The sequence below is a fragment of the Pelodiscus sinensis genome, chromosome 7 (genome assembly GCF_052426305.1).
Source record: "Pelodiscus sinensis isolate ZL-2025 chromosome 7, ASM5242630v1, whole genome shotgun sequence".
Taxonomy (NCBI): Eukaryota; Metazoa; Chordata; order Testudines; family Trionychidae; genus Pelodiscus; species Pelodiscus sinensis.
In genome coordinates, this window is record NC_143058.1 from 33809687 (window position 1) to 33837162 (window position 27476).

General features: G+C 44.6%; 1 protein-coding gene across 3 annotated transcripts in view; it reads right to left on the bottom strand.

Moving 5' to 3' along the window:
* The window catches only part of CCDC148 (coiled-coil domain containing 148), a 139325-nt gene that overhangs the window by 68371 nt on the left and 43478 nt on the right, over positions 1 to 27476 (bottom strand). For all 3 annotated transcript variants that reach the window (XM_025186537.3, XM_006126840.5, XM_075933433.2), the window contains exon 8: positions 27235 to 27416. In XM_025186537.3, the coding sequence (XP_025042322.3) occupies positions 27235 to 27416 (182 nt within the window). The remainder of the gene's footprint in view (positions 1 to 27234; positions 27417 to 27476) is intronic.

Below are 27476 nucleotides of genomic sequence, written 5' to 3' on the forward strand. Positions count from 1 at the left end.
TATCACACACACACCTTAATTTCCAGACTTCTGTTGAAAAGCAGCTGTCAATGTAGCAGGATGATCATGGAGCAATGGGAGTGAGAAACCTGGTCATGTGATGCTGATTGCCCCACGATGCGGCATTGCAAACCCTGGCCATAGTATCCTGTAGCCAGTTGCACAGTGCACTGCTCTCTGAGGCACTGTAAGAGCTGCTAACATGGACATGCTCTCCCATCAGAAGGAGCACAGTGTGAACATAAAACAGTGCTTTCCCACTAGACTCCACTCCCTTTCAGAATTGAGATAGAGCCCAGGAGTCTTGACATTGTCTCTTTCTCCGCAGTTAGTAACAAAGTAAGACTTTATATTAAACTTTTAAGGCTAACCAGTGTCCCTTAAGTGAGTTGCCACAAGATGTGAGAATATGTTAGTACTGGAGCTGAGCGGATCTAATATTTAATTTTCTTTCTTTAATATAGGAATTAGATACAATGCTCCTGTCAGCTAATTGCAAAGTTATCTGCCTTACTAGCTATTGGAAAGAGGTAATATGTTTTAGGGTGAGGAGAATGCAGATGGGGTTGATTACCTATCCTCTCCCCCTCCGTCCCCCCGCCTGTTGCTCTTGATTTGCTGCTTGGCTTGTACTGAGCATGCTCAATAACACTGCTGAGACTGCTATCAGTCTGCCCTCCTATACTCTCATAATTGATGTGTTTGTGAATACTGCAAGGCTTGACCTTGCAGTGGGCTCTAAGTAAGCATACCTCTGCCCCCACATGGAGTCCTGTTAACATCAAATGAGTACTGCATTAATACTCAGATCCTCCTTCCTTTAGGGAATTCATTACAAGGTCAGGAAACAAATCCATAAATTGTCTTTAGTTACAGTAAATGGCATTTCGAACCATGGCTGCTTATCATGTCTTTATAAAAGTGAACTCTTTTTTTTCCTAACTTGGATTTATAGTAAAAGAGTATAGAAATATATTGCTTTTCTTGAAGTAATTACAATAATATAATATTTTGCAATAGATGGAAAATATGAGATAAAAAAGGAATAAAGCTCATATCTATCTAGGTTCTTTGATGGCATTTATTAACATTGTATCTAAAATCAGTTCATTGATGCACATAGTATCTGAGTATGGCTTAAGGCCATACTTAAATTTGATTTTATAAACTTTCGTGACCAAGCTACAAAGACTCAGTGAGACATAGACATTTACAACCTTTTAAAAGAGGATGACATAGTGATGAAATTCTGCACTTAACGTCAGATTATGCTCAGTTCCTGTACAGGTGTGCAGAGGATACAAAATTTTTTTCCACATCTCTCCCTCTCTGCTGGAAGATGGTTCCTTTGTATCTGGAGCCATTTTTAAGAGGCTTCACCAGAACCTTGAACTACACTTCTGGCTGCCCTGGAGACCACAATTTCCAGCCTGCTATGTTCCTTTGACCCCATGAAAGAGCAAGATGCTGGCTGAAATCATAAAGGACCAGCATACCACTACAGAGAAGGTTGTTCCAGCCTTCCTTGCTTTAGGGTTGCCACATCAGAGGCTATGTCTACACTACAGAGGGTTTTTTTTTGAAAAACAACTGTTTTTCCAAAAAAAGCTTCACTTATGTTCACAATGCAATTATGTTCTTTCGAAAAATAATTGGAAGAACAAAGGGATTTTTCCGATATTGGTAAACCTCTTTCTACAAGGAAGAAGCCTTTTTTTGAAAGAGCTCTTTGGACGGGGAAGAGGGAATTCTTTCGAAAGAAAAGGAAAGAGTAAAAAGTACAGGTGCCCTACTGGCTACTCCGTCTATAGTAATCACAGCTTAAATACGAGATAGCGTCCATTCAGTGTGTACGCTATCTTTCGAAAAAGCAGATTGCTTTTTTGATGCGCTTTGGCAGTGTGGATGCTCTTTCAGAAGAAGTTTTTTTGGAAGATCTCTTCCAGAAAAGCTTCTTCCGAAAGAAGCCTGCAGTCTAGAGGTAGCATGAGGTGCAAAAAACCCAAGACCTCTAGGATGAATCTGAGCCCATAAATCTGGACAGCTAGCAGTGTGTACTGAGAACCCTTACAGATTTCCCAGAGAGATCTCTCAGAAAAGGGCCAATACGGAAAAACTTTATCTACCTTGTTCCTAGAACTCCTGCCTCTCAGTCCTTCAGACAGTGATAGGCCTATTCTTTCCCCAAACCCTAAACTGCTTTCTTAAGCCTGTTTCTCAGTGAGGAAATTTTTCTGTTCCATGGGTATTGTTCCTGAAGTAGGGTAGTGCTGACCCAAAGAAGTCCTTTCAAATCCTAAAAGGCTATTGCAAAGAGAAAGAAAATATGACAGAGACAAGATACAATTGTAAAGCATGTGAAAACTCAAGAAGTAGCATGGTGTAAGAGATCTCAAGTGAAATATAATTGGTTCAGAAATGCCACTGCTGGCTGTTTCCTCTACAAGGAGTGCTGTAGCAATAATTTATTTCCATCTACTTAGTTGAGATGGCTCAGGAAGTTTCCACTGATGAAGAAAATATGATTTTAAAAGGCTATACATGCTTATTGCTTGATTTCTGAGACAGTTAAGAATGCCTGTGTTCATAACTAGCCCCAGTAGACAAAATTTAACTGAGTATGAAATGAACATATGGGGTGAAACTAGCAGATAGATTATAATTGAAATTAAAAAAAAAAAACAGGAGAGGGGGAAAGAACAGAGGTGATACATGAAAAGCAATTATGCAGACACAAAGGTGTGAATTGCCAAAAAGATGTGTGGTTTATCCAAACTCATTATTATGTGCAAACGCAACATAAACCTATTATGACTCCTTACACGCTCATCATTCCTCATATATTCACCCTTTTGTTGAGTAATGCCCAGTACAGAGAGAATTGCAAAGCACTAATGTAAATAAATAGAAAAACACGTGGAACACTGATGCTTTGTAAGTACTGTGTTTTTGTTCTGTGCTTATACGGTGCCCTGCACAAAGGGGTTCTGATCCATGACTAGGGCACTACAGTAATACAAACAATAAAAACAAATGTGTATTGTTAACAGTCTCAGCACACCAAATGGCTTAATCACCGTTAGTCTCATCAAGCCTGTATGCAATTTGTGGCACCTACAAAATACTAAGGACATTGCAGACAGGGCTTGAGTCGTGATGGAACACAATTTTGAACACTTTCTTTGGGAGCCAGAATGAAGTTTCTGAACATCCTGGCATTTTTTAAAAATTATTTCAGCACTGATACAGCTGAACCCAGGCACCTGAAGAGGCCTTGATCTTGCAAGATGCTGAGAAATTTGACTCCCACTACTCAGTTTCTCAGAAATTAGACTTATAGGGATGATTGGTTATTATTTATGGAAGTTTTGCAGATCACATGGCAAGAACAGTTGTCTTCCATGCTAACAGTGACTATACACTATTGTACTGAATGATTTAGGCGTACATATGTGTTTTTTTAAAAAGATAGTGTATATTTGCTGTCACTCTAACACAAAGAACTATGACATGCCATCAGTGCAGGGGGACCATTTACCATACAAATCATCTCTTCTGCTCCTTAGCATAATTGCTATGCTCATCAAAAATATTTCAGCCCAGTTTTCATCTGAGAATAAAAAGTAGAATGTGAATGGCAGAGGAAGTGCGTGCAGTGAGACGCCCAAAAGTACAGAACAAGCTGGTGCAAGACATTAGGCTGAATGAGCACTGATCTCTTTTTCAGCATATTCTGCAAGACTCACCTATATAATTATAGGCCAAACTGTAACACCATTCATTGCAGAAGGAATTATTAACCAGCCATACTGCTATAAGACAATGGATTAAAGGAGACCGATGGGCAACCTGGTTTTCTCAGGATTATGCAACATTTTTAATACTATGAGGTAATCAAATATTATAGTGATGAGAAACCTAAAAATGACTTTAAAAAGTTAGTTTAACATGGGTCTGGTACTAATTTCATAGAATCATAGTACTGGAAGGGTCCTGAGGAGGTTATTGAATCCACGCCTCTGCTCTCATGGCAAGACAAGTATTATCTACAAAATGGTCTAATCTCCAACAATGGAGATTCCAGAACCCCCTAGGCAATTTATTCCAGTGCTTAACCACCAGAAGCAAACCCAATTTACTGTATGCAAAATTTACCCTCTATGAGGTTATTCTTACTCTGTGCAATTACTTCCACAACGCTTAATTCCTCTTAAAATAAGGGATAAGGAATCTTTCGGAAAAGGCTTTATTTTCTGAAAGATCCGCGTCTAGACTGGTGCTTTTTTCCAACAAAGCTCCAAGCTGGAAAAAAGCGGAAGCCGTGTTTATGCAATCCCCGCTTCATTTGCAATTGCGATGTGTCTAATTTGCATCCCTTTTATGGAAAAGGGATGCAGTCTAGACACAGCCCAAGAGTACACTTCCTGACTAATGAAGCCATGACCAACTGCCTCATTCTTAGCCTGCACAGTTAACCCTTAGGGTACATCTACTCTGCAGGGCTAAAGTTGAATTAAGCTATGCAACTTCAGCTATGTCAATTCTGTATCTTAAGTCGAAATACCTTAATTCAGCTTTTGGAGATGTCTAAACAGCAGGAAGTTGAAGGAAGATCACTCCTCCTTTGACTTCCCTCACTCCTTCTGAAACGAGGGTTACAGGAGTCGGAGTAAGAAGTCCTCCAGCTCGACATTATTTCTAAATACATGCTTATAGTTATAACGCACTACGTTATTTCAGAATAACTAAATAAATGTATTCTTAGTGAATAGGCAGCATTTGCTAGTTAGCAATCTACTGCTGTCACACATTGGGTACGTCTAAACTACATGGCTCCGTCGATGGAGCCATGTAGATTTGTTTGTTTGGCAAAGGCAAATGAAGCCGCGATTTAAATAATCGCGGCTTCATTTACATTTACACGGCTGCCGCACTGAGCTGACAAACAGTGATCAGCTGTTTGTCGGCTCAGTGCGCTAGTCTGGACGCTCCCCTGCCGACATCAAAGCCCTTTGTCGGCAGCCCCGGTAAACCTCATCCCACGAGGAATAACAGGGCTGCCGACAAAGGACTTTGATGTCGGCAGGGGAGCATCCAGACTAGCGTGCTGAGCGGACAAACAGCTGATTAGCTGTTTGTCGGCTCAGCGCGGCAGCCATGTAAATGTAAATGAAGCCGCGATCATTTAAATCGCGGCTTCATTTGCCTTTGCCTATGTGTCTAATCTACATGCCTCTGACGACAGAGGCATGTAGTCTAGACACAGCCATTGATTGCTGTTGTCTGCACAGTTGCCAGTTATGTTTGGCATTGATGGGCAACGCAGACAAGTCACTATTTATGGTCCATTATGTGCCTTACACATAGTCCATTATGTGCAATGGATCAATTGTTATGCTTTAACATTCTCTCTCTCTTACTGTAAGGTTAATGAACCACCCATGGGTAGGGAGTAGGGCAGGGACCTTGTTATCTGTAAAATGAAATATTGTGAGACCCAAGAAGTGGGAATGATGAGCCTGGAAGATAGTGGTAGTCTGAGATTATTTTCTCTTACTAAGTGATGTGCAACTTTAAAACGTTTGAGAAGCACTAATCTATTGTATCTTGATTTTATTACATTCAGGCTGCATCTAGACTGGCAAGTTTTTCCACAAAAGCATACGCGTATGCGTATGCTTTTGTGGAAAAACTTGCCAGCTGTCTACACTGGACGCTTGAATTTCCGCAAGAACACTGACGATCTAATGTAAGATTGTCAGTGTTCTTCCGCAAATACTATGCTGCTCCCGTTCGGGAAAAAGCCCTCTTGTGCAAATGTATTTGCGCAAGAGGGCCAGTGTAGACAGCTAAAAACTGTTTTGCACAAAAAAGCCCCGATGACGAAAATGGCGATCGGGGCTTTCTTGTGCAAAACCGTGTCTAGATTGGCACAGACGCTTTTCCGCAAAAAGTGATTTTGTGCAAAAGCATCTGTGCCAATCTAGACGCTCTTTTCCGCAAATGCTTTTAACAGAAAAACTTTTCCGTTAAAAGCATTTGCGGAAAATCATACCAGTCTAGACATAGCCTCACTGACTGACTATGTGTAGGCAATAATGGGCAAGGGATGGGCAATAATCTTTGATTGGGAACCACTTCAGAAATGTTTGAAGTTGTCCTAGGCCACCACGGAAGAGGTGGGGCCTCAGGCAGAAGGGGCAGGGCCAGATCACTTCAATACTTCCCCACCCACAGACCCTGATTGGTCGGTCTGTGGGGGGAGGAGCATATGAAGTCTTTGCCCCGCTCCCAGAGAGAACGGCCAGCTGTTCTGAAAATCTGACATTTCCCTCTAGGTGCCCACACCTTTGGCAGTGGGAGGAGACTTTATGTGCTCCCCTCCCATCCCCAGGTCAATCAGGGCCTGTGGATGGGTGGTGCACGTGAAGTCTGCTGTCGCCCTGCAAGGGAGTGCTGCGCTTAGTCACCTGCCAGCTAAGCAGCAGCTGACGATTGACTCTAAGTTCCAAACCCCTTGAAGGGTGGGAGGAGATTTTGTGTGCTTCCCTCTGCCCCCAGGTTCCCATTGGCCTGGAGGTGGGAGGAGTGCGAAGTCTTTTGCTCCCTGCCCTCCAGCATGTGGCACTTAAGAGTCAACCACCAGGGTTGACTCCAGTATTCCCTCTAAAATTTTCCATCTATGAGAAAAGTGAGTTTTATCTGGTGCACCAGTATTGAGTTCCTGTGCGCTTGTTCAGATGTGTGCCACTGTGGCACCCAAGTTATTAATAAATATCTTATAAATCTCTCCCCTTTCTCTCTGCTGCCATATCTCCCACCCCCTCCTCATCCCATCTGCTCCCCTACTGTTTGCTGCTGTCCCCCACCCCTCACCATATTCTGCTGTCCTGGCTCCTGCCCTTCTCACTCCCCTCAACCCTTTGGGGACTTTCCTCCCTCCCCCTTGACTCCTGCACCCTCCCTTCTCTTGCCCATTCTTCCTCTAGCCCCACTCTGATCATCTGTAGCTTCTCCCCATCCCCTCTCCTAACACTTTCCTCTAACCACCTGGCCTGCCTCTGTCCTCTGGTGCCCGTCCCTCCCCTCTATGGCTATGTCTACATTTCACATTCTTGCGCAAGAAGATATTCAAATGAGGCGTGGTGATGAATACCTCTGTGACTCATTTGTATACCTAATAAGCCACCACTTTGCACTAGGGGCTTTTGCGCGAGAAGCAGTCTATACTGCTTCTTCTTGCGCAAAATCCCCTCTTGCACAAGAGCTGTTCTGCCTGAAAATAAGCGGCGTAGACTGGAAGGAGAAGTGTAGACTGCTTCTTCTTGCACAAAAGCCCCTTGCACAAAATGGTGGCTCATTAGGTATGAAAGTGAGGCACAGCGATATTCATTGCCGCACCTCATTTCCATATCTTCTTGCACAAAAATGCACAATGTAGCTGTAGCCCACAGGTCTGCCCTTCTGCGTCACCCCCACAATACCTCAGGCACCTGCACCTTCCCTTACCTTTGCTCCTTCCTGGTGCCTCCTCCTACTCTGACTGCCCCATCCTCCTTGCCCTCTTTCTCCCTGGTGCCCATCCCCTCAGCACCCTTTGCCCCAGTTCTACTCACACTCCGCTGTGCCCTCAAACATGACTCCATCCCCTGCCTTCCTCATGCCCACCCCTCCTTTCAATGTCTCTTCTCTGGGCACCCACTCCTCCTCTCTCCTCTTCCTCCTTCTTGCCCCCACTGTCCCTCCCCTTTCCTCTCCCAACATCACCCTGTTCCCTCCCTTCTTGCACCCCCACTGACACCTTCCCTTCCCTCCCCCTCCCCATGCCATTTTTCTCATTGTCTCCTCTTGGCACCCTGGCATTTGTCTCTCCTCCACCCTGCTCCTTGGTGCCTTCCCCTTTTTTCTCCTGCCCTGTCCCACTTCCCCTCAGCATAAGCCCCTTCCTCTCCTCACTCACCTTCCACTTAGTTCTCCCCCAGCTCCTTCCCTCACCTTTTGCCTTTCACGTGGAAAGCAGTTTTGTAGGGGCTGGAGCTGTGGCTGTGGTGCTATGTTTAGTACCACAGTCCCAGCCCCAGCTGCTCCCAGGGTGGGACCACCCTCTGGGACTGGAGCAAGGCCACCTGTGGTGCTATTTTTAGCATCACGGTCCTAGTCCCCAGAGGTGGCCCCCACCTCCAGCTGCACGCCCGCATGAGGCACATTCCAGCTGGAGCAGCCTCACCAGAAGAGCCTCACCTTGTGCGCCCTAGCTTCAGGCGGAGCAAAAATGTAGCCGCACGCCACCAGGAACCCACCAAGCCACCAACCTCCACTACCACTCACCTTCCGTTCCAGCAGGAAGGTGAGCAGTGAGTGCTGCTGCATGGCTTTTAAAATGACGTGGGCAGACCTAAAATTTGTAGTGCATGGCTACCCAGGCATGCAGCTTAGAGGGAACACTGGTTAACTCTAAGTGCCATGTGCTCCCCTGTGCCTAAGCCCCAGATTGGCCTGGGGTTGGGGCGTGGCAGGACCTCCATAAGACGGATCAACCCACTTGGTGGCCCAGATCCAGCCCACAGAGGCCCTTTTGTCCACCCTGATATATGCTCACCCAAAGTTGTGTTATTGATTATTCTTTGTCACTTTTGGATACATAGTTGTGAGAAGGTGTGACTGATCCTCCTGGCCAGCACACTGGGAACTGAACCAAGGATCTCCAGAGCTAAAATATGACCTACTACAGCCTGAGTTAAAGAGCCAAGGCTCTGTAGCAGGGGGTTGTAACAACTCCTATCCTCTGTGGATTAGCACAGAGGGAACTCATAGCATATATTCACCACCGGGTTACAAAGACATATTTCCTAGCCTCCTTCACAAAGACCCACTGAAAGGAGAGAGCAAAGGGAGCATGTGATGGGGCCCCGAGATCCCACACTGGACCCCAGGGGGCAAACACCTTATTGGCACTGCCAGGGAGTCCTTACCAGCTGTGCGCCGGATGCACTGGTGCCACGGCATGGCTGAGGAGTGCAGGCCCAATGGCAGAGAGGGGGAGGAGTTGACCCTGCGTCACGTCGGTGTGGGGTCAGGGCTATGCCGGTGATGTCAGGATGACATCCGGTCTGACGTCCTGGGCAGCGGGAGATTTAAAAGCCGCCCGGGCAGAGAGAGGAGAGGACGGCAAGGGGCGCCTAGGCAGACAGGGGCGGCAACAGACGCCGATCCAGGCGAGGGTGGGGGGCGCCAGGTGAAGCTCCGCAGGGAGCAATGGGGGAGCTGGAAGGGCTCACCTTGGCAGGGGGATGAGCTGCACCAGAGGAGGAGGAGAGAGGAAGTAGCCCAGGGCAGGGTGGTGAACTTAACCCATGGGCTGATGCGTTTAGGCAAGCGGCCCCATCAGCCGGAGTTGGACCGCAGCGTGGTCTAAGACCTTAGGGCCCTGGGCTGGGGACCGCGAGTGAGGGCGGGCCCAGAACCTCCTCTCTCCTCTGTCTCATGTGGAGGAGACACTCAGTGAGACAACAGTCAAAGATTATTGATGCGACCAGCCGCCGAAGAGCTGGTCGGCTGGGCACCAGAGGGTGAGACGCCTGTAACTGTGAGGGGCTGGGGACCCAGACATCATGTCCACCCCAGATGCACAGTCACAGAGCAGTAGCCCTGGGGCCCAGTGATTCAAAGAGGCTCCTGGATGCTGCTACTGCTACTGTGGCAGTGGCCGGAGACCCAGGCCCTTTAAATCACCACATACTCTGCATCACTCTGAAGACTGTGGGGAAGTCTGGCAGCGCTGGCTGGGCAGCGCTGAGGGCTGGCTGTCTCCAGCCCTGACCCTTGGCCTAAGGGCCCATCCCTACCAGGAGGCATGGAACTGGGGCTCTCTCACACCTTGCCCAAGGGCCCGTAGAAGCTGTCTCTTCCCTTTTGCCTTTACAATTATATTCCATATAATATGTGAAGTCAAAAATAACTTTTTCAAGCAATTTGGTTTTAATAATAAAGGAAGCAGTAATGTAACCAAAGTTACCACACACCTTTCCATAGGGCTCCTCAATCAAAATTACGCCGCTACTCCCTGGATCAACTCTCTTGAGAGAGTTTATCCCACTCTCCTCATTTCTGGGCATGATAAATGAGTAACTTGCCTCACTTGGGCAGTAGAACAGACTTACTCCTTTCCTAGGAAGCTCAATGCCAGCAGACAGAATGGAGCATTTAAAGGAGAATCTCACAGTCTCTTACATTACAATTATGTTACTATGCTATTTTTGTTCTTTCATTCAAAGCACTAATGATTGTCACTGAATGAGAAATAACCTCTCTTTAGGCAAATAACTGATGTACAAATGAAAAACAAGACTAAACTCGATTATTTAAATCAAGGTATCATGTCTACTAATTTAAATAATAAAAATCAGTTATTTAAATTGCTTTGAATTAAAAATCAGACTACACTGCTGTGATAAGTAGATTTTTGACAAGCATTCGTTGCTAGCGCCTGGGTTGCTTTGCCACTTTTGGTACATGCTTTCTGGTTTGCATCATTCTTGTTGCTATTATTGGACAGTAACTCCTCAATAGGCAATGGCCAAATGGATTATCCCAGTGGTCCCCAACCTTTTAGGGCTGCCGGGTGCCCGGGGGCGGGGCCGTGAACGTGCCGGGGGAGGGGCCACCCATATGCCACGCGCCCGGTGCTGGTGCCACCCATGCACCACACTCCTGGGGCCGGCGTCGCTCCTGTGCCACATGCCATGGGGTGGAGCTGCCCATATGCCGTGCACCAAAACAGCCCATGCACCGCATGTCCGGGGGCGGGGCCACTACCACCCATGTGCTGCATGCCTGGGGCCAGTGCCGCTCCAGTGCTGCATGCCCGAGGCCGGTGTCACAACAGCCCTTGCGCTGTGCACCCGGGAGCGGGGCCACCCAAACGCTGCGCGCCCGGGGCTGGCACTGCCCATGTGCTGTACGTCTGGGTCCGGTACCGTTTCTGTGCCCGGGGTTGGCACCGCCCATATGCCATTTGCCCGGGGCCGGCACAGGCCTTACACGGTGCACCCTGGGGCAGGGCCACCCAAATGCTGCACGCCCGAGGCCGATGCTACCCATATACCGTGTGCCCAAAGGCCAGCACCGCCCATGCGCCTTGCGCCCAGGGGCGGGGCCAGACCTGATCACTAAGTGGGCACACAGAAATGGCCCGGCGGGCTCCATGGTGCCCGCGGGCACCGCGTTGGGGACCATTGGATTATCCAGTCTTGCTCTACCCATATCAATTTATGCATCAGTCTTACACTATTGGGTCTCTGATGAGCTCTCAGAACACGGACCTTTGACCTATCACTCCTTGCTGAATCAATGGTATGGAACTTGAAAGATATTTCTGGTGCCTGTGGGTTTAGGTCTTTCATGTATCTTATATTTTCCTTTTTTCCTTGCACCCAGCCTTTCTCCTATGGCAGGGAGCAAGAATCTATTCATTTATAGTTATTTTTACATTTCTCTTTGTGAGATCATCACAAGTTCTCCATGAATTTAGCCTGAGACCCAGTCTAGTGACCAGCATGCATGGACATTGGAAAATTAAAATAGTAGAGCATCGCAGCTTAAGAGATAAAATGTTAGTCTTATTCATCTGTATTAGGTTGTCCATCTTGGCCATTGTCAAAATTATATTTTAAATATATGCATATTTTAAAAGTGATCATAACATATTTAACAGGGAAACATTTTTCAGTTCCTCTCTCAAAATTGCAGTGTTCTGTACTGTTAAAAGCAACCTTACTGCATTCCCCAAAGATATCTGGAGCAATATGCATTTGTGATTATGGGGGTTAAAAACTAACAAAACCCCACTAAGTTAAAATTGTCAGCTTAAAGGGAAAAAAGCAACCCAATTGATTTTTGCTTTGATTTTTATTTACACTAAAACCATTTTACATCAGTCTGGAATTTAAGAGAATAAGCACTCTTGCTTTAATAAGGGAAGCTTAACCTGCAATTCTTTGGAATGATGAAAAGACCACATATATGCAGATTTGTTGTCCCCTGTTTATCAGAGCTCTTAAGTGACCCCTGAAGTCAGGATGGAGCATCCGTTAAGAAATACATATGGAACGGCTGGTTCTTTTTTCTCTTGCACTTTGCTTAGCAATAACAATTCTGACAAGTGACTGCAAAACTGGTGTAAAAACACCAGCTTTAGGATGAGAGAGGTTTTTGCCACTTTTTGAAGATATAATGGACTACATAAGGTGCATGACAACAGAGAATTAGGAGCAAAATATTTTGCATGTATTGCTACATATTCCTTAAATGTGACAGGGAAATGCATTACTAAGAATAAAGATAATATTCCAAATAGAATTAAAATATAGCATGCAATGTGACAGATGGCTGTTTAGTTTTCTTACACTCCATTAAAGATTTAAAACATTTTCCTAGCAGAAGAAAGGAAAAAATACTCTGTTATGACAACTTCGATATATTTGCATTTAAAGATCACCCCCATTAAGTTAAGACTAATGCTTCCCTAACAGAGGAAGTCACAAGAGTTAAGGGGGTTTTGACACAAAATACTAGAAAGAATACTTCTTACTTAACATAAAGTGCATTTAAATGTCATAAAATTCTAACACCACTTATATATTGTTTTTGTGACAGTATTAGTTAGCTGCAGATTTATTGTGTACATTAAAAAGTAATTCAGACACACATGAAATTATAGTATAATGTACAAATGTGCACTTCAAAACAAGTGTGCCATGAACAGATATCACTGACCTCAAGTCCATTTTTGCCCCCTCATTGACTTTAATGGTTTTATATTTCAATATATCTTTCAAACAACCTATGATTATGAAGATTACTCCCTCCCCACTAGTACTCGGAAGATAAAACTAAAAACTAAACAGTATGTTTACTACTAATCATATATAAATATATATATATAATATTAGTATGATGCTCTCAACCGTGACCAGATGGACTATTGCAATAGTCCTCAGTAGACTAAGCATATTTGATGAGGATGATTAATATTATATTTAATGCTATGCAAGGACCTAAAACAACCACCAGAAATTCTACTGCACTGAAAACCATTGATTCGATTACACCAGTGTTTTCTGAAAGAAATCCTGAAAAGCAGTAACTCAACTACTCTGCAAGACAGAGATGGTTATGTGATCAAGACATACCCACCTGAAAATTAAGTAGTTTTTAGCCAGTCAGGAATGTAAGGGTAGATCAGGCAAAATAGACAAATGGGCTTCGATGACCCAAGATGCTCAAATGCAATCCGTATTACATTTGGTTCCTAATAAAATTATCCTGGAACAAGGAGTTTTAGTGCATCACCCCCGGCTTGAAGTGGTTTCTGTTATATAGAGAGTTTATAGTTTGGTTCAATGACTCTTAGCACTCCACACTATACAAATTGTTCCAGAACCCCTGGTCTGGCTTGCTGGAAAAGACAGTATAGGCAGGGAATAAAGCAGCCTGAAAAATCCCATGTCAGAAAGGTAAGCAACACAGACCTCTGCTCAAGAGACCTAATAGTTCGAAGCCTAAAAGTCGGTGCCTTTTCTGGATCACAGGAGAGTAAAATATATATATATGTACATTTTCCCTGAACAGTAGAAATAACATAAGAATGGCCATACTGGGTCACATCAATGGTCCATCTAGCTCAGAATCTTGTCTTCCAACAGTGGCCCATGCCAGATATTTCAGAGGGTACGTCTATACAACATGGCTAAAATTGGAATAAGCTATGCAACTTTAGCATCAATTGCATAGCTTAAGTCGAAATAGCTTAATTCAACTTTTGGCGTGTCTACACAGCAGGAAGTTGAAGGAAGAACACTTTTCCTTCAACTTCCCTTCTCCTTCTGAAATGAGGGTTATAGAATTCAGAGTAAGAAGTCCTCCAGCTCAACATTATTTTGAAATAAAGGCTAGCTGTGTAGACGCACATTATGTTATTTTGAAATAATGTCAGTTATTCTGAAATAATGCTGCTGTATAAACATACCCAGAGATAATGAATACAAACAGAGCAATTATTTCATCCCAGTATCTAGCAGTCAGAGGCTTGTGCCTTCTTCATGGTCTAAACATAGAGCACATAGGGGTTGTGATGAAGGAAGTTGCCTGTCTCTTTTCATGAGAACCAGAAAACTAGATGTAGCATTGCATTGGTGATATACAAGGATTTTGTACAGTCTTTCAGTGCCCACTAGTTGAAGGTTCATCTGAGACAAACAAGTCTGGAGGATCTAAACTCCTGTGGTGCTGGGTGAATCTGAGCTGAAATCTAGCAAGGCTCTGTGATGGCAGAGAATGGCACAGAGGATGACCTTTGTTTCTATGATATAGATTTATCACTTTGTAATGGAGACTGAATACCTGAGGTAACATGGAAAGAAAACTCAAAGTCAGTGTCAACTACTTAGAAGAAGAGTTCCTCAGATCACTAACACCTTGATACATCAAGGAGGTATTGAAGAAATATTGGGTGCCCTATGGCTCAGAATATTCTGGCCTTAGCTGAAGAATCCAAGAGAGCCTGGTGGGATGTGAGGTCTCCAAAATATTAGGTCTTTTTAGGTGACAGAGGGTTTTTTCTCTGATTTTTCACTGAGGAGAAAAAACACTGACATTGATTTTTCTCTGAGGAGAACTAGAACTCTTTCTCTCCCTCCCCCCCCCCAAAATCTTGGTGATGCCCTGAAAAAATATAGCAGGTGAACAGACTGAGAAGGTCAACCACACACTGTGCTCACTGGAGGACTGCTTTACAGAATGATTGTGGGATATCTAGGCCTATATCTAAGGCTATGTCTACATTGCAGAGTTTTTGCGCAAAAAATTGTGGAGCGTCCACACCTCAAGCACGTTTTTGTGCAAGAAAATTTACAGTGAATCAACAGAACAGAGGGGGTTGTATGGGATAGGTATTCCTCTTTCTATGAGGAATAACTCCTTTTTGTACAAGAACTCTTGCGCAAAAAGATGTGTGGGGATGGGAAACGGGTTTTTTTGCACAAAAACAGCCTATCTAAAGAAGCACAGGTGCCCTGGTGGCCATTCTGTTAACGCCAATCAGAGCTTTCTTGCGAGAGAGCATCCATGCATTCTGGATGTTCTCTTGCACAAAAGCGCATCGCTTTTCTGATGCGTTTTTGCAGTGAGGACAAGCTCTTGCGCAATACGTTGTTGCAGAAGATCTCTTCCACAAAAAACTTCTTGCACAAGAAGCCTGCAGTATAGACGTAGCCTAAGACAGGATGAAGGGAGAGCTACATCGCAAGCAGCCCAATCTTAATTTACCTATTTTTTTCTAGACCAAGTCTTAAACCTCATACATTTTATGCACATGGGATATGCGTGTACCAGGAAGCAGTCGATAGAGTGATAGTCACTAACTGGAACAGAATCCCAGGAAATGAGACAATGTTTAAATCTAATGCATTTAGGCATAGGAATACCCAGAGGATAAAAACTCCCAAGGGGGAAGAACTCCCTGATGGGAGGAGGGAGAGATATGACAAAGAAATCCCTTCAAACTAAAAGCTACTGAAAATTAAAGATATCAAGACCTAAAAACAAATGAATACTAAAGCTATCCTTAAAGGGGAATCTAGCTAGAAGGCGACACTGCAATACGCTCTGTCTCAGTAGCAGAGATGGTTGAGAAGGAATTGATGTAGCTAAAATGTAGTATTCTAGTATTTGTATATGAACATAATAAAAAGCCTTATGCAATGTCATGTGTCTCAGTGTACCCTTCAAGTTACCCTTTTTCACTAGCAGGAAGATGCATCAAGCATACTGTGTCTGTTATTGACGTCAAGGAAGGAACAGACCAGAAGGGCCTTTATGACTCACCATAGTCACCCTTAGGATTGCTCTTAAATTAAAGAGTGTAAGAATGTTTTTTATATTATGGAAGATTTATAATTGCAGTAGATACTTTAATCTTAGGCTAAGTCTACACTGCAAGGTTTTTGTGCAAGACGTCTTTTGCGGAAGAGTTCTTGAGCAAAAACTTCTTGTGCAAAAACACATCCACACCTCAAAGTGCATTGCACAAAAAAGCGCTGATGGCCATTCACAGAATGGCCATCAGAACACCTGTGCTTTTTCCCATAGGGGTTTCTTGCGCAAGAAACCCTTCTGGAGCATGCACAGTTGCCTTTTTGCGCAATAGTTGTAGCGCAAAAGGGAGTTATGCCTCGTAGAAGGAGGTTGACCTACACTGGCAAAAGCCCTTTTACTGCTGATTTACTTGCGCAAAAGCACATTAAAGGTGTGGATGCTCCACAAGTTTTGGTGCAAAAACCTTACAGTGTAGACGTAGCCTTAGAGTATTTCGTACTAGATCTGTTTTTACAAGAGCAACTATGTAATTTTTGTTTGTGTGAGTGAAAAATATAAGTGTTTGGAAAGAGATTAGCCTGAAGGCCAGCACAACATCCAGCTGGTCAAAGCTGTAGATGGAGACTTGAGGGCACTAAGGAACTATCAAATGTGCCCAATTGTTACGTGATTGTTCTTTCAGTATATTTTAGATTCAGGGACACAGAACAAACCAATGAGAGAGATTTAAACTTAACCACTACCTGTTATATTGAAAGTTCAAGCAATTACAATAACCAAAGAACTTTGCAAATAAAAGGGTCAATACAATTCCCATAAGCAGTGTAAGACAGATAAACATCGCACAGGTAATAACACAAGCCTCAGCCATGATTCATTATAGGCTAACTTATTACTATGCAATATAAATTTTATTCACTATAAATTTTGAAGAAACTTAATATATAAATAATGCAAAGTGGTTAATGCAAACTAGCTAAACTACAATACTTAATCGTAATGCACTTACAGTTCACCCTTGATCCCCAACAATCCCCAGTCAGGAGGTCGTGGTCTTATTCATTCCCATTCACTGAGACATCCTAGGCTGTGTGATGTAGATGAATGGGCCCCAAACTTCTAATTAAGTGAACAGAGTTTGCGGGTCCACTCTGTTCCTCCCTTCCAAAGCTCATGCTTGCAGAAGCATACTTTATACAAGGCCAAGACTTGGTTGCTCCACACCTTTTTGCCAAGTGGTGTTCCAGCCATACGCACTTCTTTATTCCAACACCCTTAGATATGCTATTCACTTTACTTAACATTATTTGTATAATCTTTAATTTATACCATTATCCCAAATTGTTTATTCCTTTTGTGGTTAGCACTTCCATAAAATACAGGGTGTGCCTGTTGTGTCACCCCCTATTTCTATAAGCTACACCATAATAATTCTGGAAATTTTGATCATGCTTGTTTTTAATGGTACGATTTCAGCAGTTTAAACTACATATAAGCAGGCCCTGACCAATGACCAAGGGCAAAAGGTTACATTTCCATACACCTGCTTTAGCCTGAGGCCCATCTGCATGCTTGCTAGCATCAGACTTAACAGGGCCTTGCTTCTTAGCCGAACTCATATCAAGCCAGAGAAGGCCATGCAGACTCCTCCATATCAATGCATTTGGTCAGGGGTAAATGGACAACCCTGATGTTTGAAGCAAGCACTTTCAACATGTGACGATAACAAATCTCATCTAAATTAGGGTGAAAACACCCACAAAAGTCATCAGGACACTGATTTTAAACAACAATGAAAACAATCTCCAGATAAACATATGTTGCAATGTGACTGATTTTACCATGATGCATCAAATTTCATAAATTTGCAAGAAACAGGATTTCTATAAAAGATGGGGTGTTTTGCATGGTATTTTTGGGTTTGTCCTGCCAAGCAACAGGCACAGAGTATGAGAGTCGCGACTGGCATTACTTGCCTCCCCCTACTTGGGCTCAATCTAACTGACCATTAGATTCGTCCAAGGCACAAATTGATAAATACAACAGCATTGGCAGGACAGTGTGTGAATGTATATCCCAACTATATATACACAATATCATCATCATCAACAACCATGGGCTCAACGCCTGTTGGTGTCCAGTGCCTCTCTCACTATTTCCTTCCATCTTTCCCTGTCCAGTGCGGAGTGGCTTAGTTTCTGCGGACTAGCTCTGCACCAATCTACTATATCATCTACCCATTCTCTGTGGGGTCTGCCTCTCCTATTAGGACCATCCATTATGCCGAATACCAGGGTTTTAACATTTCGCTTGTCATTCATTGTGCAGATATTCCCGAATAGCTGTACTTTCCTTTGTATAACCTTCTGCAGTAGGTTCTCGATGGGGACTAATTTGGCTATAGCTACTCAAGAGAGAGATCTTGGAGTCATCGTGGATAGTTCTCTGAAAACATCCACGAAGTGTGCAGTGGCAGTGAAAAAAGCAAATAGAATGTTAGGAGTCATTAAAAAAAGAGATAGCGAATAAGACAGAAAATATCTAATTGCCTCTATATAAAACCACAGTGCACCCACATCTTGAATTCTGTGTACAGATGTGGGTCGCCTCATCTCAAAATAGATATATTGGCATTGGAAAAGGTTCAGAAAAGGGCAACAAAAATTATTAGGAGTTTGGAACGGGTCCCATATGAAGAGAAATTAAAACTACTTGGACTTTTCAGCTTAGAAAAGAGGAGACTAAGGGGGGATATGATAGAGGTATATAAAATAATGACTGGTATGGAAAAAGTGGATAAGGAAAAGTTATTTACTTATTTCCACAATATAAGAACTAGAGGTCACCAAATGAAATTAATAGGCAGCAGATTTAAAATAAACAAAAGGAAGTTTTTTCTTCACTCAGCACATAGTCAACCTGTGGAACTCCTCACCAGAAGATGCAGTGAAGGCTAGAACTTTAACAGGATTAAAAAAGAGAGCTAGATTCATGGAGGTTAGATCCATCAATGGCTTTAGACAGGATGGATAGGAATGGTATCCCTAGCCTCTGTTTCTCTAGAGGTTGGTGACAGGGGAGGGAGCACATGAGGATTACCTGTTGTGTTCCCTCCATCTGGGGCACCTGTCATTGGCCACTGTCAGCAGACAGGATACTGGGCTATGTGGACTTTTGGTCTGACTCAGTACGGCCGTTCTTATGTTATAGGTTATAAGCATTTCTACTATATTCTTTGCAAATTATCTGCAATTCTATAAATGCATTTGTAATTATTCAAAGAGTAGAAAGGGCAAATTAATGAGAAAATTATTTGGGCAAACTACTTGTAGAAGCTTTAAAATGGACTCAAAGTGTTCCCATCATGATAGCTGATAATCATGTTTGGTAACAATTTGAATCCTAGTAAAAGTTGTCATATAATGGAGATAAAGGAAGCTTTTCATACTTTCCCAGAGGTACTTGTTCACATTTTCCTGCATTTGTAGGTTACTTTAAATTGATTAAATTGACTGTTTATAGTGCTCAAGCTGAAAATCTTTACATGGAATGTAAGAGGATAAAAAAAACCAGATTCATCTCCCTTCTTGGTAAATAAAGATTTTAAAAGCTGCCAATTTTGTTTATTTTAAATAAAATAATTCCCAGATTCTATAGTCTGAATGGAACATTGTGATCACCTAGACCGGAGTAGGCAAAAACCTCTAGGTGGGCTGGATCCAGCCTGCCTTGGGCTTTGATCCGGCCCACGAGGCAATTGCAGACCCCGCCCCCAATCACAGGCCCCATGAGGAGGAAAGGAGCTCAGCTCTGCTCCTCCATCCCTGGCACTGCCTCTGAAGAGGAGGCAGCACTGGGGCTGAGGCTCCTCAACAGGTCCGGCCCCGGAGGTGATGCTTCCAGGAGCATGTGGTCTGGGGCTGGCACCAGAGGCTGGTACCGGTGCCTCTGTGGCCAGTCCGTGGCTGCGGTAGTGGTGCCTCCGACACCAGCCCCAGACCACGGTAGCAGTGCCTCCTGGGCTGGCCCCAGGTCGCAGTAATGGCATCTCTGGTGCTGGCCCCAGGCCGTGTGGCCGTGGTAGCAGTGCTTCCAGGACTGGCCTTGGGCTGTGGCACTTCCGGCCTCCAGAGCGGCCTGGGGCCACGTGGCTGCAGTGTCTCCTGGGTGGCCTGTGGCCACGGTGCCACTGGGGCCTGCCCCAAGCTGTGTAGCTGCAGCAGTGGCACCTCTGGGGCTGGCCCTGGGCCACAGCACCTCTGGGGAAGCCTGTGACTGCTGGCTCCAGGCTGTGGCACCACGAAAGCAGCACCTCTGGCTTCCAGGGCAGCCTGTGGCCGCGGTGCCTTGAGGCCAGCCATGTGGCTGAGGGAGGGGTGTATCCAGGGCAGCCTGTGGCCAGGGTGCCTCGGGGCTGGCTACGTGGCTGCAGCAGCGGTGTCTCCAGCCTCTGGGATCACGTGGCCATGGCAGCGGGACCTCCCTCTGGGGCTGCCGGGACAGTGTGCCTGCAGCTGTTGCTGCAAGAGAGCACAAAGTCAGGTAAGGTTCCCTCTCATGCCCAGACCTCCCACCCCCACTCCAAACCCGTCACTTCCCTCCCCCCTAAGACTCAGCACCCCCAGGTTGCTCTGACACCCTCCCTTGTTCCTGCACCCTCTCTCCTGGCCACACACTGCACCTTCCCTTGTTCCTGCTCCCTCCACCTGGCCAGACACCCTACTCCCAGCCTGCTTCTGCTCCCTAGCACCCTCCCAGATCCTGCACCCCATCCCTATCCTACTTGCTAGCACCCCTGTCTCGTGCACTGTATCCCTCATTTTTGTCCCTAAAGAGGTACATAAAATCCACTAACTCCAGAACCCCAGAAAAGTAAATCTGATCTATGGGAAGCCCTGGACCTCAGTTTCCCCCTTCCCTTCCCCTCACACTGTGAGGTTGGAGCACCAGAGAAGTGGGGTGTCTCAGTTTGGGCCATATCAGTGAGCATTGGGGGGTTTTAGAAGAGTTTTTTTGCTTCTCACTTGTGTGATCCCCAACGGATTTTTGTGGGTCAGTGACCCCAGACCCAAAAAGGGTTCCCCACTCCTCGCATAAATAAAGGAAACATTGAAACCTTTTGTGTTGGACATACTATTTTACTTTATTTAAAATGAAGTTTGATAAACTAACGTAAAGCAGTTAAAACGCTTAATCTGTTTCATAATTTAAATTAACTTGTTCCTACTAGCTGCAGCTCATTCAGAAAATAAGGTCACCATAACCAGCAGGGTAGTTCTCAACCCTGCCCCTTCTCCCCAAGGCCTTGCTCCTCTGGGTCAGCCTGCGGCCACTTCCAAAATTTGTGAGGTAGCTCCCTTCCAAAATTATTTCACAACCTGATCTAGACTGACAATCTACATTGGGGACAGGCAAAAATCAGGTCTCTGGGCCAGATCTGGCCCACCAAGCATTTCTTTCTGTCTCGCCCAGCTGATTAGCAGAGCGTGCATACTTCCAGCCCACAGCTGACTCTCTCCCCACCTTGCTCTGTCCTGCATTCAAGCCACTCCCAGATTCTCTTGCTAGCTGTGCAGGGGAGAGAGAAGAGGGGAATGCTGAAGTTAGGGTGTTCTCCTGCCCTTGTACCCCATCTCTGTAAAGCAGGGGTCAGACTGAGTGAGACACAGTGGAGCTGCTCCAATCTGTAGCATGGATGGAGACAGTGACTCAGAGGAGTGCCTGTCTTAAGAGGCAGTGCTCTGTTTCCAAGATTTCAGAGCTCATGCTCATCTCTCCTCCTTTCTCTCTCTCCTCCCTCCCATTCTTCCTCCCATACTCCATCTTTGCAGAGTTGGGGAGGAGGGAGACAACGGAGCAGGACAGTTTTTCCTGTGTTAAAGAGACAGTGAGCGGCTTCTCTCAGAAATTTACCCAGCAGGAGCCAGCATATATACAGATATCAGACAGGATCACAAAGAAAAAACAGTTTCTTGTCATTTCAACCAGAAAGGACACTGTCTCAACGACTTAACTACCTGCATCCTGCTACAAAGACCTTTTAAATGTGCACTTGAAAGGGAATCCTCTGAACTGTCATTCATGCTAAAGTTCGACACTTTACATCTGAGTCTAAACAAAGGATCTAGTTATCTTACCCATTACAAAGATAGCTTCCCTAATTATCACCTCTAATATCATTAGCCCACAGACATTCACCTCCCCGCCCATCCCCCTTCTGTTCTGAAATTTGATTTGTCCTTTTCATATGTGTTCATTTTTAAAAATTGTATCCTTTAGTATATATGGTTGTGACTATTTTCTTCCACTATTTGATCTGAGGAAGTGGGTCTGGCCCACGAAAGCTCATCATCTAATAAACCATCTTGTTAGTCTTTAAAGTGCTACATAGTCCTGTATTTTTCGTTCCAACGAATAGTTATTCTCACTGATAGATCTTAATTTTTATGATGAGGGAGGTGGAGAAGTTCTTTAGGTCTTCAAAAAAGGGATCTGGAGGATCTTTGGGAAGATGTTTGTGGTGTATCCTGATCCATTTATGACTTTCAACAATCAATGCCTCAGCTCAACACTAAAATTCATCAGAATCTCATATAAAAACAAATAGTAAGAGAAAGTATGATTCAGCCTCCTGGGGATTCATACTTTTCCCTTCATATACACTAGGAGTGTTGTGCATAGTCAGGTAAGATATCCTGGAACATATAGTTTTAGTTTTCTTCGATATTTATGGAAGTTAATTACCTAAATTATGTGAGAGTTTGAGTACCTTACGGATAATATTTGAACAGATACCATACCTCTCTCTATGTCAAGATTAGTCAGACATTCACCATGATGAAAACCTGGCCAAAATTTTAAGAGTAGCACTTGGTTCATATACATAATTCTTCCATTACAAGTGTCTATAATCATTATAATGTCTATAATCATTATTTGGTTTCAGAACTGAAAACACTGCAATTTTCCTATACATAATTCCTCCTCTCAGGCAGCTGCTTCCTCTGAAGCAGATTTACCAAAAGTTAATCCTTAGCTTTATATCCTCTAAAGAATATAAACAACTCATAAGGGAAGTTGCCCTCTTCAACTCCTAATCCCCAGATATCCTTTACATTGTCCTGAGTATTGTAAACTGGATGTACTGCTGAATCTGCAGCTAGACAGACTACAATAATACCATTGAATGAGCTGTCAACTTGCTCAGCATGTCAACCATATGATTTCTGATTGTTGTGCCGGAAACATCCATTTAATGTGCTTATACAGAGGGTCTAGATTGACTTCACATTCAACTGAGTTAAAATATCAGAGTAAGAACACTGTATGGGACACACATTTTTAATATACATATATAGTAGTTTAATGCTCAATTCATCTTTCAGTTAGTTTGATAATTTAAACATTTATCTGTATCCTTAGAAGTTGAGGTAAAAATGGTATTTACAGACTCAGCAGTCCAATTGTGGCATATTTCAGGATTTTCTACAACAGAATATATGTCCCAGCAGCCATAAAAAGGGGGATTTAATTTGACAAAACTACATAATCCTGCATCACAAGCAAAAAATGCTACCAACTAACAGTAGCCTCAATTTCATAATTTGGTGTTTTCACAACTATGCTGTTTGGTGATTTCCATTGTCTGTAATATTTATTTTTTCATTTCTTAAGAAACAAAGCCACAAACACTTATTAATCTAGCTCTACCAATATAAAGAAACAACAGCCACTTCACCATCTGACCCACAATTTACCTCTTAATAGATGTTTCATCCAACCATTGACAGGGAGATTATACCCTTTCTTTGGAGGTAGCAAACAACTAAATAAAAGACGCATGCACCCACATACTATATTATATAAAAAAGGGGGGAAACACGTAGTTCTGACTTATGTTTGGAACAATTAACTAAAAGTTAAGACTTTCAGAAGGGTAGCTGAGTTAGTCTGTAACAGGAAAAACTTAAAAAACAGCAAACAGTCTAGTACAGTGATCTCCAACGCAGTGCCCGTGGACGCCATGGCGCCCACCAGGACATTTCTGTGCACCCACCAAGTGATCGGGGCCGGCCCCGCAGCCGGGCACGCGGCGCATGGGCAGTACCGGCCCCTGGGCACATGAGCGGCGCCGGCCCCGGGCGCGCAGCACTTGGGTGGCCCCGCCCCCGGGTAAGCGGTGCGACGGCTGTGCCGGCCCTGGGCTTGCAGCATATGGGCAGCCCCACCACTGGGCGCGTGGAGCATAGGCGCTGCCGGCTCCTGGGTGCATGGCACAGGCGCCAGCTCTGGGCACGCAGTGCATGGACAGTGGCGCCCCCGCCCCCGGGAGCACGGGACATGGGCTGTTCCGGCCCCAGGCGTGCGGCGTATGGGCGGCCCCACCCCTGGGCGTGCAGCACAGTTGTGGTGCCAGCCCCAGGAGTTCGGTGCATGGGTGGCGCCAGCTCCGGGCATGCAGCGTATGGGTAGCCCTGCCTCCAGGCGCGTGCGCAGCTCCTTCCCCGGGCGCATGTGTGGCCCCACCCCTGGGTGCCTGGCATCTGAGCGGCCCCGCTCCCATGCCCCAGCAGTCCCAAAAGGTTGGGGACCACTGGTCTAGTAGCACCTTCAAGACTAACAAAACATGTAGATGGTAGCATCAGCTTTCAAACCCACTTCTTCAGATGACCGGAGTATAAACCGGATTATACTCTAGTCATCTGAAGAAGTGGGTTTTGCCCATGAAAGCTCATGATACCATCTACAGTAAAACTCCAATTGTCCGGCATCCAGTGGTCCGGCACCTCCTGATAGTCCTGTACCAACTGGAACCTGGAAGTGCTCCGGCCAGCCGGACAATTGGAGATGCTCTGCCCCCGGCTTCCCCAAGTCCGCTGCTGCTGAAACTGACCAGTGGCTGACTTGGGGAAGCCAAGGGCAGAGCAGCGGGAGTGCTGCAGGGTTGGTTCCTCAGCGCCACTCAGGTGAGGGGCGGCGCTGCAGGACCAACCCGGTAGCACCCCAGCTTCCTCAAGTCAGCCGCTGCTGACCGGTAGTGGACTTGGGGAAGCCAGGGGCAGAGCAGCTGGAGTCCTGCCGGGTTGGTCCTGCAGCGTCGCTCAGGTGAGGGACAGCGCTACGGGACCAACCTGGCAGCACCCCAGCTGCTCTGCCCCCGGCTTCACCAAGTCCACTACCGGTCAGCAGTGGCTGACTTGGAGAAGCCGGGGCCAGAGAACCTGGGATGCAGCCGGGTGGGTCCCGCAGCACTGCCCTTCGCCTGAATGGCCTTGCAGGACCAACCCAGCAGCACCCCAGCTGCTCTGCCCCCAGCTTCCCCAAGTCCGCCGCTGCTGAAACTGACCAGCGGCTGACTTGGGGAATCTGGGAGCAGAGCAGCTGGGGTGCTGCCAGGTGGGTCCCGCAGCGCTGCCCTCTCCCACGCTGCGCAATTCACCGCCAACCTCCACCCCCACCCCCGACCTCTCATAACCCCCCTTCCAGTACTTCGGCATATCTGATAATCCGGCACCCCTTGGGTCCTAAAGGTGCCAGATTATCAGAAGTTTACTGTACATGTTTTTTTAGTCTCTAAGGTGCTACTTGACTATTTGTTGGTTTTTAAGTTTTTCCTGTTAAGACTTTGTAAGTTTATTTCAGGATTCTCAAAGTCAGATGAGAGTAAATTTAGGGCTTCTCCATACCAACAGTCAGTCCATGGCAAGCTGGGGTATGAATCTACCCTGAACTAGCCTGCAATGCTCTAACTGTACACGTGTGCACCCTTCTGAAACAAGACTATAATGCACATCAGCTGGGTGTACATGAACAGTGTTAGAGCATGGCTTGCTAGTAAAAGGTAGATTGTAGCACCAGCTTTCTGTAGTCTAATTCTGCATGCAGACAAACCCTTTATAAAGTACTTTATAGTTATAACAATTTTGAAACAAAATTATGGCCTTGTAATTTAACAGTTTTTCCTTATGATCCCTAAAATAAAATATTTCTAATAGAAGTTTTACAATACCAATATTGCCAATTCTTGCCATTTTGTTGATTACTGCAGCTTATACAGGCTTTAGCCATGGACCAGGACTCCACTGGACTAGGTGCTGTAACAATACAAAACCCCCCAAAAGATGGTCTTAAAAAGCCTGCCTTTTGGGGGCAGCTGATTCTCCAATCTCTCATTTTTAATGATCTCTGTAAAATAATTCCAAATTTAAAAAAGGGGGGGGGGGAAATACAGAATAAGACAGAGAATATCTCATTGCTGCTATATACATCCATGGTATGCCCACATCTTCAATTCTGTGTACAGATGAGGTCACCTCATTTCAAAAAAGATATATTGGCACTGGAAAAGGTTCAGAAAATTAAAAAGACTTAGACTCCTCTTTTCTAAGATGAAAAGTCTAAGGGGAGGGATATGATAGAGGGCTTTAAAATCATAACTGGTATGGAGAAAGTGAAAAAGGAAAATTTATTTACTTGATCCCTTAAGATAAGAACTAGGGGTCACCAAATTAAATTAATAGATAGCAGTTTAAAACAAACAAAAGAAAAGTTTGTCTTCATAAAGCACACAGTCAACCTGTGGAACTCCTTGTCAGAGGATATTGTAAAGACCAGGACTTTAAGAGGGTTCAAAAAAGAACTAGATAAATTCATTGAGGTTAGGTCCATCAATACTTAATAGCCAGAATGGGTAGGAATGGTGTCTCTAGCCTATGTTTGTCAGGAGCTGGAAATGGATGACAGGAGAAGGATCACTTGATGGTTACCTGTTTCTGTTCACTCCCTCTGGGGCATCTGGCATTGGCTACTGTGGGAAGACAGGATACTGGGCTAGACTGAACTTTGGTCTGATCCAGTATGGCTATTTTTATGTTCTTAACTAGACCTATAAATAGATTGTATAATATGTGTTCATGGGAATTTGTTGCTGCAATGATCTGCATGAAAAGATTAGGACTCTGATGTATGCTTGAGTTTATATTTTAGATTTCCCTTAGGATAGAAGTGTAATTTTTTCCCTAAGGTGAAGTAATTATCATACAAAATAGAATATACAAATGAATTGCTATCCATATAAGGACAAAACCTCTGAAGATGACATTTGCTATACGTCATGCTATTGGTTCATTAATTCATAAAGAATTTTGCTTATTATTGCAGGCAAGTTCTTTTGAAAAAAATTGCAAGTCTCTCAACTGTGCAAACAGTTATTGACTATTTAATCCCATAGAACCGAGTAGTGACTCAGCTCTGTATTGTATTCAACAAAAGAAATAATTCTCCTGCTAAAAGCAACCTGTCTCTGGAGATGATGAAACAAATCACAGTTTATTATCCTGCCCTCAAAAATGAATCAGTTACCTGGTTATTATTTTTAACTGATGATCAATCTCTTGAAGTTTAGTCCAATACTCATCTGCAAATTTATGGAATTCGCTAAGGACTGAAGACTTCAAATCGGGGTACGGGCATTCCAAGGCCAGTAACTGTGTAGGAACTTCATGAAAAAGTCCAGTTTTCTCTTCAAAAGAGTATGTTAGCAGCTGTAAAGAAAAAAATCAGTCATCAGTGGTCTAATAAATTATTCCACAAAATTAAAAAAT